This window comes from Achroia grisella, unplaced genomic scaffold (assembly GCF_030625045.1).
Source record: "Achroia grisella isolate CSIRO2021 unplaced genomic scaffold, CSIRO_AGI_Agris_v1 utg848, whole genome shotgun sequence".
Lineage (NCBI taxonomy): Eukaryota > Metazoa > Arthropoda > Insecta > Lepidoptera > Pyralidae > Achroia > Achroia grisella.
In genome coordinates, this window is record NW_026713041.1 from 214,990 (window position 1) to 227,967 (window position 12,978).

At 35.6% G+C, this 12,978-nt stretch overlaps 1 protein-coding gene across 1 annotated transcript in view; it reads right to left on the reverse strand.

Annotated features, from left to right (window-relative positions):
• Positions 1 to 738: 738 nt before the first annotated feature.
• Positions 739 to 12,978, reverse strand: part of LOC131852386 (cartilage oligomeric matrix protein) — a 37,492-nt gene continuing 25,252 nt past the window's right edge. Inside the window, exons 7-21 of the mRNA XM_059203062.1 lie at positions 12,852 to 12,968; positions 11,821 to 11,937; positions 11,267 to 11,386; positions 10,184 to 10,372; positions 9,192 to 9,424; positions 8,550 to 8,699; positions 7,744 to 7,950; positions 7,229 to 7,397; positions 6,623 to 6,800; positions 5,203 to 5,378; positions 4,255 to 4,360; positions 3,155 to 3,364; positions 2,852 to 3,035; positions 2,394 to 2,631; positions 739 to 1,370 (exon numbers count right to left, since the gene is read on the reverse strand). Of these exons, the coding sequence (XP_059059045.1) occupies positions 1,285 to 1,370; positions 2,394 to 2,631; positions 2,852 to 3,035; positions 3,155 to 3,364; positions 4,255 to 4,360; positions 5,203 to 5,378; positions 6,623 to 6,800; positions 7,229 to 7,397; positions 7,744 to 7,950; positions 8,550 to 8,699; positions 9,192 to 9,424; positions 10,184 to 10,372; positions 11,267 to 11,386; positions 11,821 to 11,937; positions 12,852 to 12,968 (2,480 nt within the window). The 3' untranslated portion in view covers positions 739 to 1,284. The remainder of the gene's footprint in view (positions 1,371 to 2,393; positions 2,632 to 2,851; positions 3,036 to 3,154; positions 3,365 to 4,254; positions 4,361 to 5,202; positions 5,379 to 6,622; positions 6,801 to 7,228; positions 7,398 to 7,743; positions 7,951 to 8,549; positions 8,700 to 9,191; positions 9,425 to 10,183; positions 10,373 to 11,266; positions 11,387 to 11,820; positions 11,938 to 12,851; positions 12,969 to 12,978) is intronic.

The window sequence follows — 12,978 nt, forward strand, 5'->3', positions numbered from 1 at the left end:
ACACGAGAATAATAAATCTTATTTAGCGAGTTTTATTATTTTCGTGTTTAATATTATATATTTTGTTTTTTATTAATAATACAATAAAACAACACAATTAAAGAAATAAGTAGTAATATTTTTATGTTACATTACAATGCAGGTATAACTTAACATATCATATAATTAATATCTGAAAATACATTAGGTACCTATGTATTAAAAACATTGTATGTTTGTTCATATCGAAATAAAAGAAGAGAAAAACAGTAATTTCTTGAACTTCCCGTACGTTGTAAGAATGAATAAAGTTTCAAATTGCAAAATATCAACTGAATGTGTAATAGTCTATTCTATAACAACATATTAAATTATAATAGCAAGCATTATAATTTAATATGTTGTTCCTAATATTCAAACAACTTCACTGTCTTCTGTACAATCATTGTCAATATAACATAGCACGTAGCTCAGAGATTATTATCAATTTCAGGCATAACTTGATTATGTTATTAATATTTCAATCAACACTTGCGGTATATTCGCACTAGAAGTGTCAAAATGTCAACTGTCATCCGCACTATTATACCACGCTCGGGTTATAGCTATTACACTAAAATTTATAATAAATTCGTTTCCTGACTGCTCTCACACTTACAAATTTATTTTAACAAACTGTAGCATATATAACACACATACAAATACTTTTTATTGTACATATGCTGAAATTGAATTTAAAAATCATATATTCAAATACAAATAAAGTATATTACAACAAAATTCAGGCCTTTCACACAATTATTATTCAACTAATATTATATTACCATACGCCAAGTGTCAAACATAATATTGGGTGACGAGCATACAAATCACTATAACATCAATGAAAAAGTATTTTAAATTAAAAAGAAAGAATTGATTGTTGAATACGAAGTGCGTGTGAGACAATGTCAAATGGTAGTTACATTACGTAGTTTGAAAGTGATAAAATGTCAATTGTTATACACAGCATGCTGAAGTGCACGCAGTGTACAATAAAAGTGATACATTATAAATAATCACAATGAACATTTTTTAATTTTAAACAATAATAATATATTCTATATACTATTAGTAATCTACTGTTTATCCATCTTATTCAATCGCACCTAACTAATACAGCTTTACTATTAAAATATTTCATCTCTATCTTTCAAATATAAACTATATGTAACAAAATGCACTGGTCATTCAAATACGTTTATTCCTTATTTTATTATTAATTTACAACTTTAATAATGATATATAAAACTATATTAACTATATTTAAGCGTAATAAAAATCGTGATCCACTTCTAATTTCTTGAGAAGCTGATCTGGTATCTCGGACACAATGTTTGATGGGATTTTATCTGTAAATAAAAAAATCTTAGCAATTAGATAGAGACATTATATTTTTTTTTAGAAAAATAGGTAGAGATTGCTAATTGAAGACTATGTACAAGCTATTTTACAGTGGTCCAGAGTGTACTCTGGAAAGCGTTGCTTTATATAGGAGAGACAGCTCTCCTATACAAAGTACATACTCACTGTATTTGAGAAAATAGTAATATCTGTATTCTTATATATAAAAATAATGTAACAAAAGTCCACCTGCTGGTAAACTTTATCATCATCTACATATATATATTAAAAACAGTTTATGTCCACGTTCTATAGTAAAAAAAGAATAAGATTTCTCACTAAATAAGATGTTATTTAGTGAGATATATTATTCTCATTTTTTTTTCTCCTTTATATTTCACGTTTTCACCTACATGGCATATGATATATATATTTATATATGTACATGAACAGCACTATGGACATACATTATCATGACACACGTGATTTCATGAACTAGCAATTCCGGAGTACTAAAATGTCATCCTGTAACTTTACTGCCTAATCTGTATTTTACAACATAAATACAGCCAACAAAGCTGTTTGATGGCTGAAATAGGCGAAACTGAATTACCCAAACAAATTACTTTCTTCAGTCCATCTCCTTAGAACATTTTACTACAGGACATTTTATCAGGAAGACAAACGCGAAGCATGCAGGAAGTGTTACATAAAAAACACAACCTAAAAGCTAAGCTGCTGCACTGCCGAGTGGAGGCCCTTTCAGCTTATAGCACAATATCAGGTTTTAAGTTATTTAATACTTTTCACATTATATCACGCTATGATATGTAAGCTGAATAAAAAGTTATAATTATTATTAATCTTTTTACGCTTAAACATTAAAACCATCGACTACGAAGGTGGCACGTCGTTTCATGTTTCATTCAGTTGAACTAAATTCTTCATTTGCATAGATTTATTTAAATATGTTAATTCGACTATAACATTTTTATGGTTATGAGGGTAGAGTATAATATCAAATCACTTACCATTACACCTGTAGACCAAGTTGGACCAGATAATCATTTCCTGTGAGAAACAGAACACCCCCAGTCTGCCACCTCGCAGAGTGAAGTCGTACACGTTACGGGAATCGGCAACCAGCCGGTTGTTTTCGTACACCTTCAGCCGGATGAGACCGATCTTGGGACGGTGGAGCAACCGCCAGCGGTACGCTGTCTTCTCCTTCCAACCTACATTGCGTGGGTCCTTCCATAGAAGAGTCACCTAGATAAAATATTTAAAGGCATTAGTAGAAATAGATTTGTACTTGTGTAGTAGATTGACGACAAAGTTTTTGAACTGTTTAATTTATTTAGTTACAAACCAGACTAGCTAGACGTGATAGCATCTTTGGTTGATTGATTGAAGATTGATTCTTTAATATGGAACACACCAAGGCATAACTAACAGTAGGACATTACGAGATCACAATAACGGTAGCTACCTGGTCCGGTGTAGATTCAGTGTTCCAAAGAGCATTTCTCAATGTTTTCCCGGGGCCTGTCTTGGAGTTGACTAGCTTGAGTTGTATGCCAGGCTCGGCGACGGCCCGGAACGGCGTTGTCTGCCAGTACGTCTGCGAGTTCTTCTTCCACATCACGACGTAGAACCGCTTATTGTTCTGGTAGCTATAAACAAATGTTACAAAATGAAAATACAAAATAAACCCTTAACAATAGAATTATAAATTAAATTAAACGAAAGTATATATAAAGTCTAAATAATTTGAATTCAAATAACAACTTACCCGAAAATGAATCCAACGTAATCATCGTCGATCTGAGTATCAACGAACAGTGTTCCCTCGAAGTCTATACCACCGAAGTATTCGAATCCAACCGCTAATCCAGGATCAGAGTTCAAGGTCTGAAGGATCTCAGCGCCTTCGTTTCCAACTCCCCAATTTGGGTCCTGTTGAGATTCACCCTCAGGATCCAGGCGTACAGTCATGTATTTTCTAAAATTTAACGAACATAAACACTTCAATCAATGCCATAATTATACTATCTTAGGGCCGTAAAAAAATATCGGAAAGGACCCTACAAAAGTATTTAAAACCAAAGAAAATGTATCCAAACAGTAAGTTTACAAAGATTTCATACAATAAAGCTGACGGTAGCACTAAAATACGAAGATATTTAAGAGCAATAACCATATTAGTGTTAGAACATAATAACAAATATTGATTTTCATACATTAGTTGAAGCTTGAGTAGACATTGTTACTATGTAAATCTCGTATAATAAAAGAAACTGTTGCCTGAAATTATTATCCTCAAAATCCTCTCTAAACAGTTACTTCGGATTGATCCTAAAATATTCTAAAGACCTTTATAAGAGTATCGTTACGTAAATCTGTTTGTCTATCACAGTATCTAATTTGCATAAAGATTTTCATATGATTGAGACTTCGTTAAAGTTATATTATATTATAATTTATTAAATGATAATGATCTTTATATTCAATCACTTGTAGGTACATTATTCATTGTTCTTTGGTTCATACTAAGTATTAACCTATACTTATAACTCGTCAATCTCTAGAATCCTTTGTTTTAATTTAGCGTTTCTCAAACATATCTCTCACAATTGTAATATTACATCAATCGACTTTTATAATTTCGTTAACTACTCCAAACTATACAATTTCTACATTATTATTACTATCTTCTTCTGCCTATCTTCTGTCTTCTATCCTCTTCAACCGCCCACGCCAATGGTTGGTGTAATACGAATGTAAAACGATAGGGAGAAATTACATCAGTCAGGCCATCGTGGCGAATTTACCAGTACCTCATTCTTGACAGCCTACCAGTGTGTAGACATTCATCATAATACACTTATTTACCTGAAATCGGTGCGGTGTATAAGGGAATTGTTGGGGCAGTTGTCCAGTTCGTTTATAACTTTATCACCATCATAGTCATCCGCGCAAGCGTCGCCGATGAAATCATCTAGAAACATACAATAATTTATGAGTAATATAATAGTTATTATACTAAGATGATGAAAATATTCAATGAACGAACTCTGAAAAATAGTAGAAAGTTCGCCCCCTGTCAAATTGGTTTTAAATTATTCTCTGTGAAATATGGCTATAACAAACGTTGCCTTTACCTCTGAGATCATCCCAACACAGATTACGGTCATGCATACAAATAGTAAGTATACAATTTTCACTGGTATAATGCAATTTGTCTACTCTACCATTTATTTTCTTCTTAAGAATAAGCGGTCTAGGGAAACAAAGATTAACTCTATTACATACAGAAGGAATCTCGAAATAAATCAAAATAATACGCAGCAGGTCGTAGACTGATATCATCATTATTGTAATACTAGGCTAACATCATTCTCATTATTAATATTTCTTTAAAAGTTACATCACGGTTCAGCCTAACTTTTATAAAAAAATCCTATGCATAAAACAGTTAGTATATTAATGTATTGGTATTGTCATCAGAATGGCAATTACTGATTTTCGAATTCGATCGATCTAGCTGTTGAGCATACCGACTTATTTACGGTTGTGACGGATTCGCATCCTTACAGGGTATAAACACTTGTTATTATAAGTATTATTCATAAGTATGATTGATTGTAGTTTTCTTTATATTATTTGACTGGGTATTTTCTATACTTTATGTAAGTATTAAAAAATATATTTAAATATCTCTGTCTAAATAACTATGTGTGATCATCAGCATTATTTTTTCATCATTCATTCTTCATCATTGTTATTATTATTAACCTCACAGTGTTATCGAAACTGCATATAGATTCAATAACTACATACTGTTGGAATCCGTCTGGTCAGTATTGGGGACGAGCGGGCAGTTGTCCTGCGAGTCCGGGATACCATCACCATCATCGTCATCATCACACGCGTCGCCCAATTCATCACCATCCACGTTATGCTGGTCACTGTTCGGCACCGTCGGACAGTTGTCCATGCCGTCTTGGATGCCGTCACTAGACAATTAATAAGAGGATTTATTCTAACTGAAGGCTGTCTATAAGAAATTGCTTATAAAAGCAATTTGGTTATTTTAGTATTTTTTCTGTATCTTGGTGCAATAAGATATATAAATATAAGGGGATGGGAATTGTTAGTTTTGTGGACTAATAACTCTATTGCTAGCAATGTACTATGTCAGATTGACCACTACGTGATTCCCCCTGGAAACCATCGTGATAAATTCAAGGTGAACTTACCACGATGGGCTCATATTGACCTGACCTCACTGGCGTAAATCGTTAGCGCAGGCCACACCATTCCATTGTCATCCATAAGAGAAAAAATATACATAAATATATCTGTATACTTACTATTAGTGAACTAGACATAAGAAATAAGTAGGGGTAAATTGAAATTTGAAGGTTGCCAGTCTCTCAAAGACTTAGGATCTGACTTAATTGAGTTTACTTATAGAATATTACAAATCCAAATTGAATGTATAATTGATACTTCAGTTAGAAAGCTATCTATTGGAATTATCATTCAAGTTCGATTTGCATTCACAATTATGCATATCTAATTATTCTAACCGTAGTAGATGACCCATCTGTCTAGACGGGCAGGGGAACAGCAACCGAGTTTATTTTATTCAAATTTTTTTATGCAAATGTATAGATGCCCACTTGATGGTAAGTGATAGGTACCCGTCACCTAAGTACATGCAGCACTACGACATCACTTTATCATGTGATGCCAGGGATACTATGAGTTGCCTTCTTATCGAAGATAATGAAATGGTGGTGCATCCACCTGCGCTAACCGGTTTACGCTGGGGGGCCTCAGTGGAAGATGATAACATGGTCAGGTCAGTTAGCCCGTTGTGGCATATTCATTAGAACTTTATCGGGATAGTTTTTTTAGGATTTTATTAGGTTGATGAAGCCCCTAGTTTACTTTACGTCATTACTATAATACGCTAAACATGGTATGGTGATTTATGGTGTGCTGTCCTAGAGTCGCTATGACCAAATCAATTAAGCTGTTTTTGATACTAGCACCCTCTAACACATGGACAAAATTTTGAACCATCATTATTTTGGATTCTATTAGGTCGATGATGTCCCTAGTTTACTTTACGTCATTACTATAATACACGCTATACATGGTATGGTGTGATGTATCATAGATTAGTTTGATGAAGCCCCCAGTTTACTTTACGCCACTAGTATGATACGCTACACATGGTCGTGGTACTGACAGGTCGCGGTCGAGGTCGCTGTCGCAGGCGTCCCCGACGCCGTCGTTGTCGGTGTCGGTCTGCTGCACGTTGGGCACGCGCGGGCAGTTGTCGCACGCGTCGCCGGCGCTGTCGCCGTCCGTGTCCTCCTGTCGCGGGTTGTACGCACGAGGACAGTTGTCTCGCTCATTCGATATTCCTGAAACAAACATACATGTAAGTAGTTGCCTTTATATGTGCGATCTGGCTTTCATGCTGGAAAGAGCGTGTGTAGAGATAGAAAAGGAGAACTAGTTCGAGCGAGCGCGTACTTCCTGCTCGTGCAATCCTGCGTACAGTACAAACGCCTTGTACTATAATACATTTATGATGTAGTACCAATTATCTCTCATAGGAATATTTTAAAGAAATTATGGCGTAAGCAAAGGAGTACAACGAGATGACTATGAAATAGGGATGAATGGAAGAGAAATATATATTACGCCGACTCCAAACTAATGGTATAAGGAAGGAGCAGGTGGTGATAGATGATGATAATGACTGAGCCGAGTGAGCTACCATAGTGTTTAGCTTATCATCAGGTAGGCCGTCAGCTTGTTTATCATTCCAATTACAAAAAAAACTTACCATCATTGTCCATATCAGGATCGCATACATCGCCCAGCCCATCCCCGTCCGTGTCCAGCTGGTCGGGGTTGTACTTCCTTGGACAGTTGTCACACACGTCGCCGCGTCTATCACTTTTGTCGTCATCGCGGTCCAATTGGTCAGGGTTTGCCACCAGGGGACAATTATCCTGAATGCAGTGTAAAAATTAAAGTGTAAAATTTAGTTCAACAAAAATGAATTAGATTTGCAAATTATAAATTGGACTTTGTCTGGCGGTAAACCTATTAAAAGCATATTTTAGATTAATATAGAAACTATTTGATTAATATGGAAAATTAAACTAAAAAATATTAATATTCAAAAATCATCAGGAATCTATGTTAATGAAAATATAAAAAATAGACATTATGACAGATAGACAGCGCAACAAAGTCAGTCTATATGATCATGACGTATTACTTTTAAAATACAGTACTAAAAACAACTTACGTACATTGACAAACATATATAGAAAATATGTTTTGAAAAATTACCGGGTGATTAGGAATCTCGTCGCCATCAGCATCCGGATCACAGGAGTCGCCCAAGCCATCACCATCTGCGTCCTCTTGTCCGGAATTGGACACTTCCGGACAATTATCCGCCTTGCAGTGAGTCTCGTAGCACCGCAACTGTTGATCCGGATAACCGTCCAAGTCTCGGTCCGGGCCGCAGACTGTTCCATTGCCCGCCCAACCAGTCTAGAAAAACAACACATTTATCTAAATTATTCGTGCCATGTTATATTGTTTTAGTTAGGACATCGTCTTTCGCGCCAAATCCTGATACTTGTCTTTCCGGCAAAGTGGCAATTGGTGCCTATTTAAATTCATATGTTAATAAACTCGATTCAACTCCACACTTTATGATACAAGTATCATAGATAGCCTAATGTCTATGGCTATTGCTATATGACTATTTCAGTCTACTAATGGCGCAATAATAATCTACTAATATTACAAATACCTTATACTAATAACATACATATTAATTAATATAATAACATTAATATATAGTGTCTCTGTGGTCACGGCACTGATGACGGTAATCTACCACGATAACGTCGAAACACCACCATTTCGGCCAGTGATCCTCCTTCATAAAGGTGGGCAACACCCGGGCCACGAACGCCTTGAAACTCGCATTGTGACTCAACTTAATGGCAGGTTACTCCTGCTTCGTATGTAGTCGACATTGAGCTGCACCTTGGCGTTGTGTAAGCGGAACAGTTATATTGCCGTGGTCGGTGTTGCAGCATACAATACAATATAGACCCATTTTCTACACTATAGAAACTCACCGCACAAACGCATTTCTGTCCGTAACCGCAAACGGCGTTGTATCGCTGGCAGTACTCAGGGTCGCAGTACCGCAGCGGCTGTGGCTCGAAGCAGGGTCTTGAAGTGTTCATGTAGTAGTTTCCACTGCATGGCACGCACGTGTATGAACCCTGATATGAACAGGAAATATTTTAAATGTGGCCCTTAAGTTACTAAGTAAAATACATGATACACAATAACGCATTGCGTCATATTTAAAAATATAGTTTTAAAGTAATTTTTTAATTCTTTGTAACTTTGTACAAATTAAAAGTACATGCCAGCATTTTACCTAAGAAGTAAGGACCACTTTTTTCGTTAGTTAAAGTTTAGGGAATTTTGAAGAAACTAAAAACCCATGCCTGTCCCGCTGTTCCCTAAAACTAATAACTACTTTTTGTCTTTGAAATTTAGGTACTATTGTACAAACTAAAAGTCCCTTTACAAGTAACTACATCACTGTTAGTTTATTAGAGCAGTACAGTATGTGCTAGTTCCATTGCACATCAAAACCAATAACATCACTTGTGACAAAGTATTACAGCGGTGCGTATATCAGTCCAATTGTACCTACCCTAAAACCAATAACTACATAACTGTAAGAGAATTTGAGAGGTACATACTGGCGTGTTGACGCACAGCCGGTGCGGGTCACAGAGGTCCCGACTGGAGGCGCACTCGTCAACATCTCGGCAACGCTCGCGCAGGCGGTCCGACCCCGCTCCCCGCCACCCCGCGCCCCGGTACCCGGCCGGGCACGGCCCGCAGCTGAACCCACCCTCCTCGTTACGACACGACACCAGCTCGTCGCACGGACTGTACAGGTCGCACTCGTCCACGTCCACGCACGTGTAGTCTGCCGGCGATATTAACGATGAATATTGTAATCTTCTTACGATTCAATGGCAAGCAATTTGTTTACAAGATTACTAGAATATATTTTGATATACTAGCTGACCCCGCAAACGATGTTTTGCTATATAAATTAAAATCGCTATTAATATTAGTTGGTGAAATATTAATTTAAAAAAATAAAATTGTATCCAAAACATTTAAAAAATATGTTAGGGGTGGACAACCCTTATCACTTAGGGGTATGAAAAATATTATAGATAGTAGCCGATTCTCAGGCCTACTGAATATGCATATTAAATTTCATAAAAACCAGTCAAGCCGTTTCGGAGGAGTATAGTAACTAACGTTTTGACAGGATAATTTTATATTTATATAAGAAGATATATTTTTAATATAATATCTATCTTTATTTTACATGCATTACATGCACCACCTAGCCTTTTCTTATCCTTCCCGAGGTATTCTGGAAGATTATATCAGTCAATTTATATTTACTAATTTAATTATTTTGTGCAATAACATATAATTAATTATATCAGATCATAACATTATACACTACCAGCTGTTCCCGCGGTTTCACTCACATAAAATTTATAGCCTATATGTTATTTTGATGTATAAACTATATTACAGTAAAGTTTCATCAGAATTCGTTCAGAAGTTTTTGCGTGAAAGAGTAACAAATATCCATCTATACCCACAAACTTTCGTGTTTATAAATAAGATTTAAATATAAAATCGAATTAATAAAAATCATTACCATGCCATTTGTATCCTTCAGGGCAATCTTCACACTCGTAGTAGGGGCTGCTTGAGATCTGCTTACAGGGTCGTTCGCCACATGGTCTGTGTGTATCGCACACGTGGTCACACCGTTGACCATCGCCGCTGTACCCACTTGGACAAGATCCACACCGCGGACCCTCTTGTGACTCCTCACATTCCACTCCTGAGGAAGTTATGTATTTTACTTATAACTAACTAACTAACTAGCTACCGACCCCGTCTTCGCACGAATGTACATGTATTATACATATAAACCTTCCTCTTGAATCACTATCTATTTCAAAAACCGCTTCAAAATCCGTTGCGTAGTTTTAATTTACGCAATTCTAAACGGTACCACCGTGTATTGGTTTATAATTGGGATAATTAATGACTAAGTATTTTACACGAGATCCGTATGACATTTTTTTATAATAAAATAGATATCTTTAGATTTAACATCATAAGAGTCTGTAATAGACCTCCATTAATAAAGATATTTTGATTTGATTTGATTTGATTTGCTCTATCTAAACCTAATTTATCGTCACTTTAAATTTCATTGAATTCCGCTCAGCAAGAAAAGATCAGAAGCGGTAATAGAGAGACAGATATGGGTCGACAGACCTTTTAACTTTTAAACAAGTATTTTAAATATTAATATGGATATAATTTAAGGCAATACAAATAAAGGCGCGCAAAAAGCACATATTGTTAGGATCTGATTTTCCTTCAAATATCTATCTTTGTACACGTAGTGTTCTTGTTGGCTAGATTTAAACTCACGGCCTTTTTGACCAAAGTCGTAAAATACTACTGGGATACGATGCTCTTAATATTTTTATAAGAATTAAAAATGTTTATAAAATGTCAATCATATATAATATATAATAAATATAGTATATAATACATAATAAAAAAGCATTCTAAAATATGAGTATATCCAAATTATTGTACGAATATGAATTATAGTTATAGATAGTCTCGTACACTGGTCTGCCAATATTCATCTGTATATTGCAACCATGCCACGTCTGGCATATATACCTAAGTACATATCAATTATACACTTATTTACCCTCAAAACATGAGATCTGACTGCAGGAGCGCCTGTAGCACTGTTCTCCGTTGCCGTGGTAACCACTCGGACACGGCCCGCAGCGGTAACCACCGTCTGGCAGATCTTGACATTGCACATCTGTAATAACAATGTTATAATACTTTAAAATCTAATTCAACAATAAAAACCAGAGCAAATCATATAGCATTATAGGAACAAGCACAATTAAATTAAATTTGTAAGTACGAACGTAATAGTCGAATACATGAACACTTAGATCAATACAAACAATCATACTTATGAATAAAAATGTTTCTTTTGTGCGAGAATAAAACTTGCCCTAACCCTGAGAAGTAGGGCTTTGCTAAATTTCCACACTATAGAGGCCATCCAAGTAAAGAAGGATATTAACAAAATTCTATGAAAAGCTAATTAAATCATTGTATGTAACAACTTTAGCTGTTCTAGAATTTCTCATATATCTGTACTTTAAAATGATACAATTTAATATATAAACTCAATTATAATTATATATTCTTCAATTTCACACTAATACGTGTAGTTATACTTACGTCCTCTAAAGCAAGGATTGGAGCTACAAGCGGAGAGACACGTCTGTCCATCACTAGTTTGCCTTCCAGGGCATCTCTGACAGCGATATCCTTCCTCAGTGTCTATACAATACTCCGCTAAAGAAAAAAACAGAAATTTTTCTTTACGCAATGGGATGGCTAACAAGCGGCTCACCTTATGGTAAATGACAAGGGTCACCTATTGTATACATGTAACGCCCCAGATACCCAACAGTGTACTACCAAATTTTACAGCAATATCTCTACGTCTAAATTGAAAGATAACTTTGAAGGTAAACTTGTCTTTCAATTTAAATGGAGAGATATTAATATACTTACGTAGATACATAGAGATACTTTACCAGGTAAAGGACAGTGATTAAAATCTACTGCAGTTTAATCTAAGTAGCTAAGGTTAAAAAGACTCCTTGTAAAAATAGTAGTCTAGCATAAGACCTAGCATGTCAGGAGCACATTGCAAACTTTGAAGTTATTTTTATATTCCATTATTCGAATATTCCTGTATAAAATGTTTTCTTTGTTCTGTCTTTTGTCTGCGAATAAACGTCGTTGAATAAACACAGCTATTTATTATTTCTCAGTTCCAAGAAGCTTTTACCGTTCACTATTGGGTACAGATCACTTCCCATAAAAGGATGATTATACATAAGTGCCAACCAGGCCTTACTTAACATACAGAAATAAATGTGACGATCTGGGACAAAGCTTTATTTGTAGTGTATATTTTTTCTCTTATCTATCTTTCCCTCACTATTGTGAATTACCAATAATTACATACGTTAATCAGGAACTGGCAGCTATCGTTTAGAAACTAGGGAACTTGCAAACATACATGTTACTACACGTAGGGAACGTGTAGTAACATGTGCAAAATAATAGGAATATAAAAATGTATGCCATACTATTCGGGTCCCCGTACACTTTTGATATTTTTCGGACAAAAACGCTTTATACTAATCTTCCAGGCGAGTTCTATGTTTGTTTGTCCAAAAAATAATTGTATGACTAACCTCTAGAGCATGGTCTCCTGTCACACTGAATCGGCCTGCAGCGACGACCGTCACCCTCCATTCCGCTCGGACACGAACCGCACTCCGGACCAGACGCCGTGTTACGGCATTGCACACCTGTTCGTGG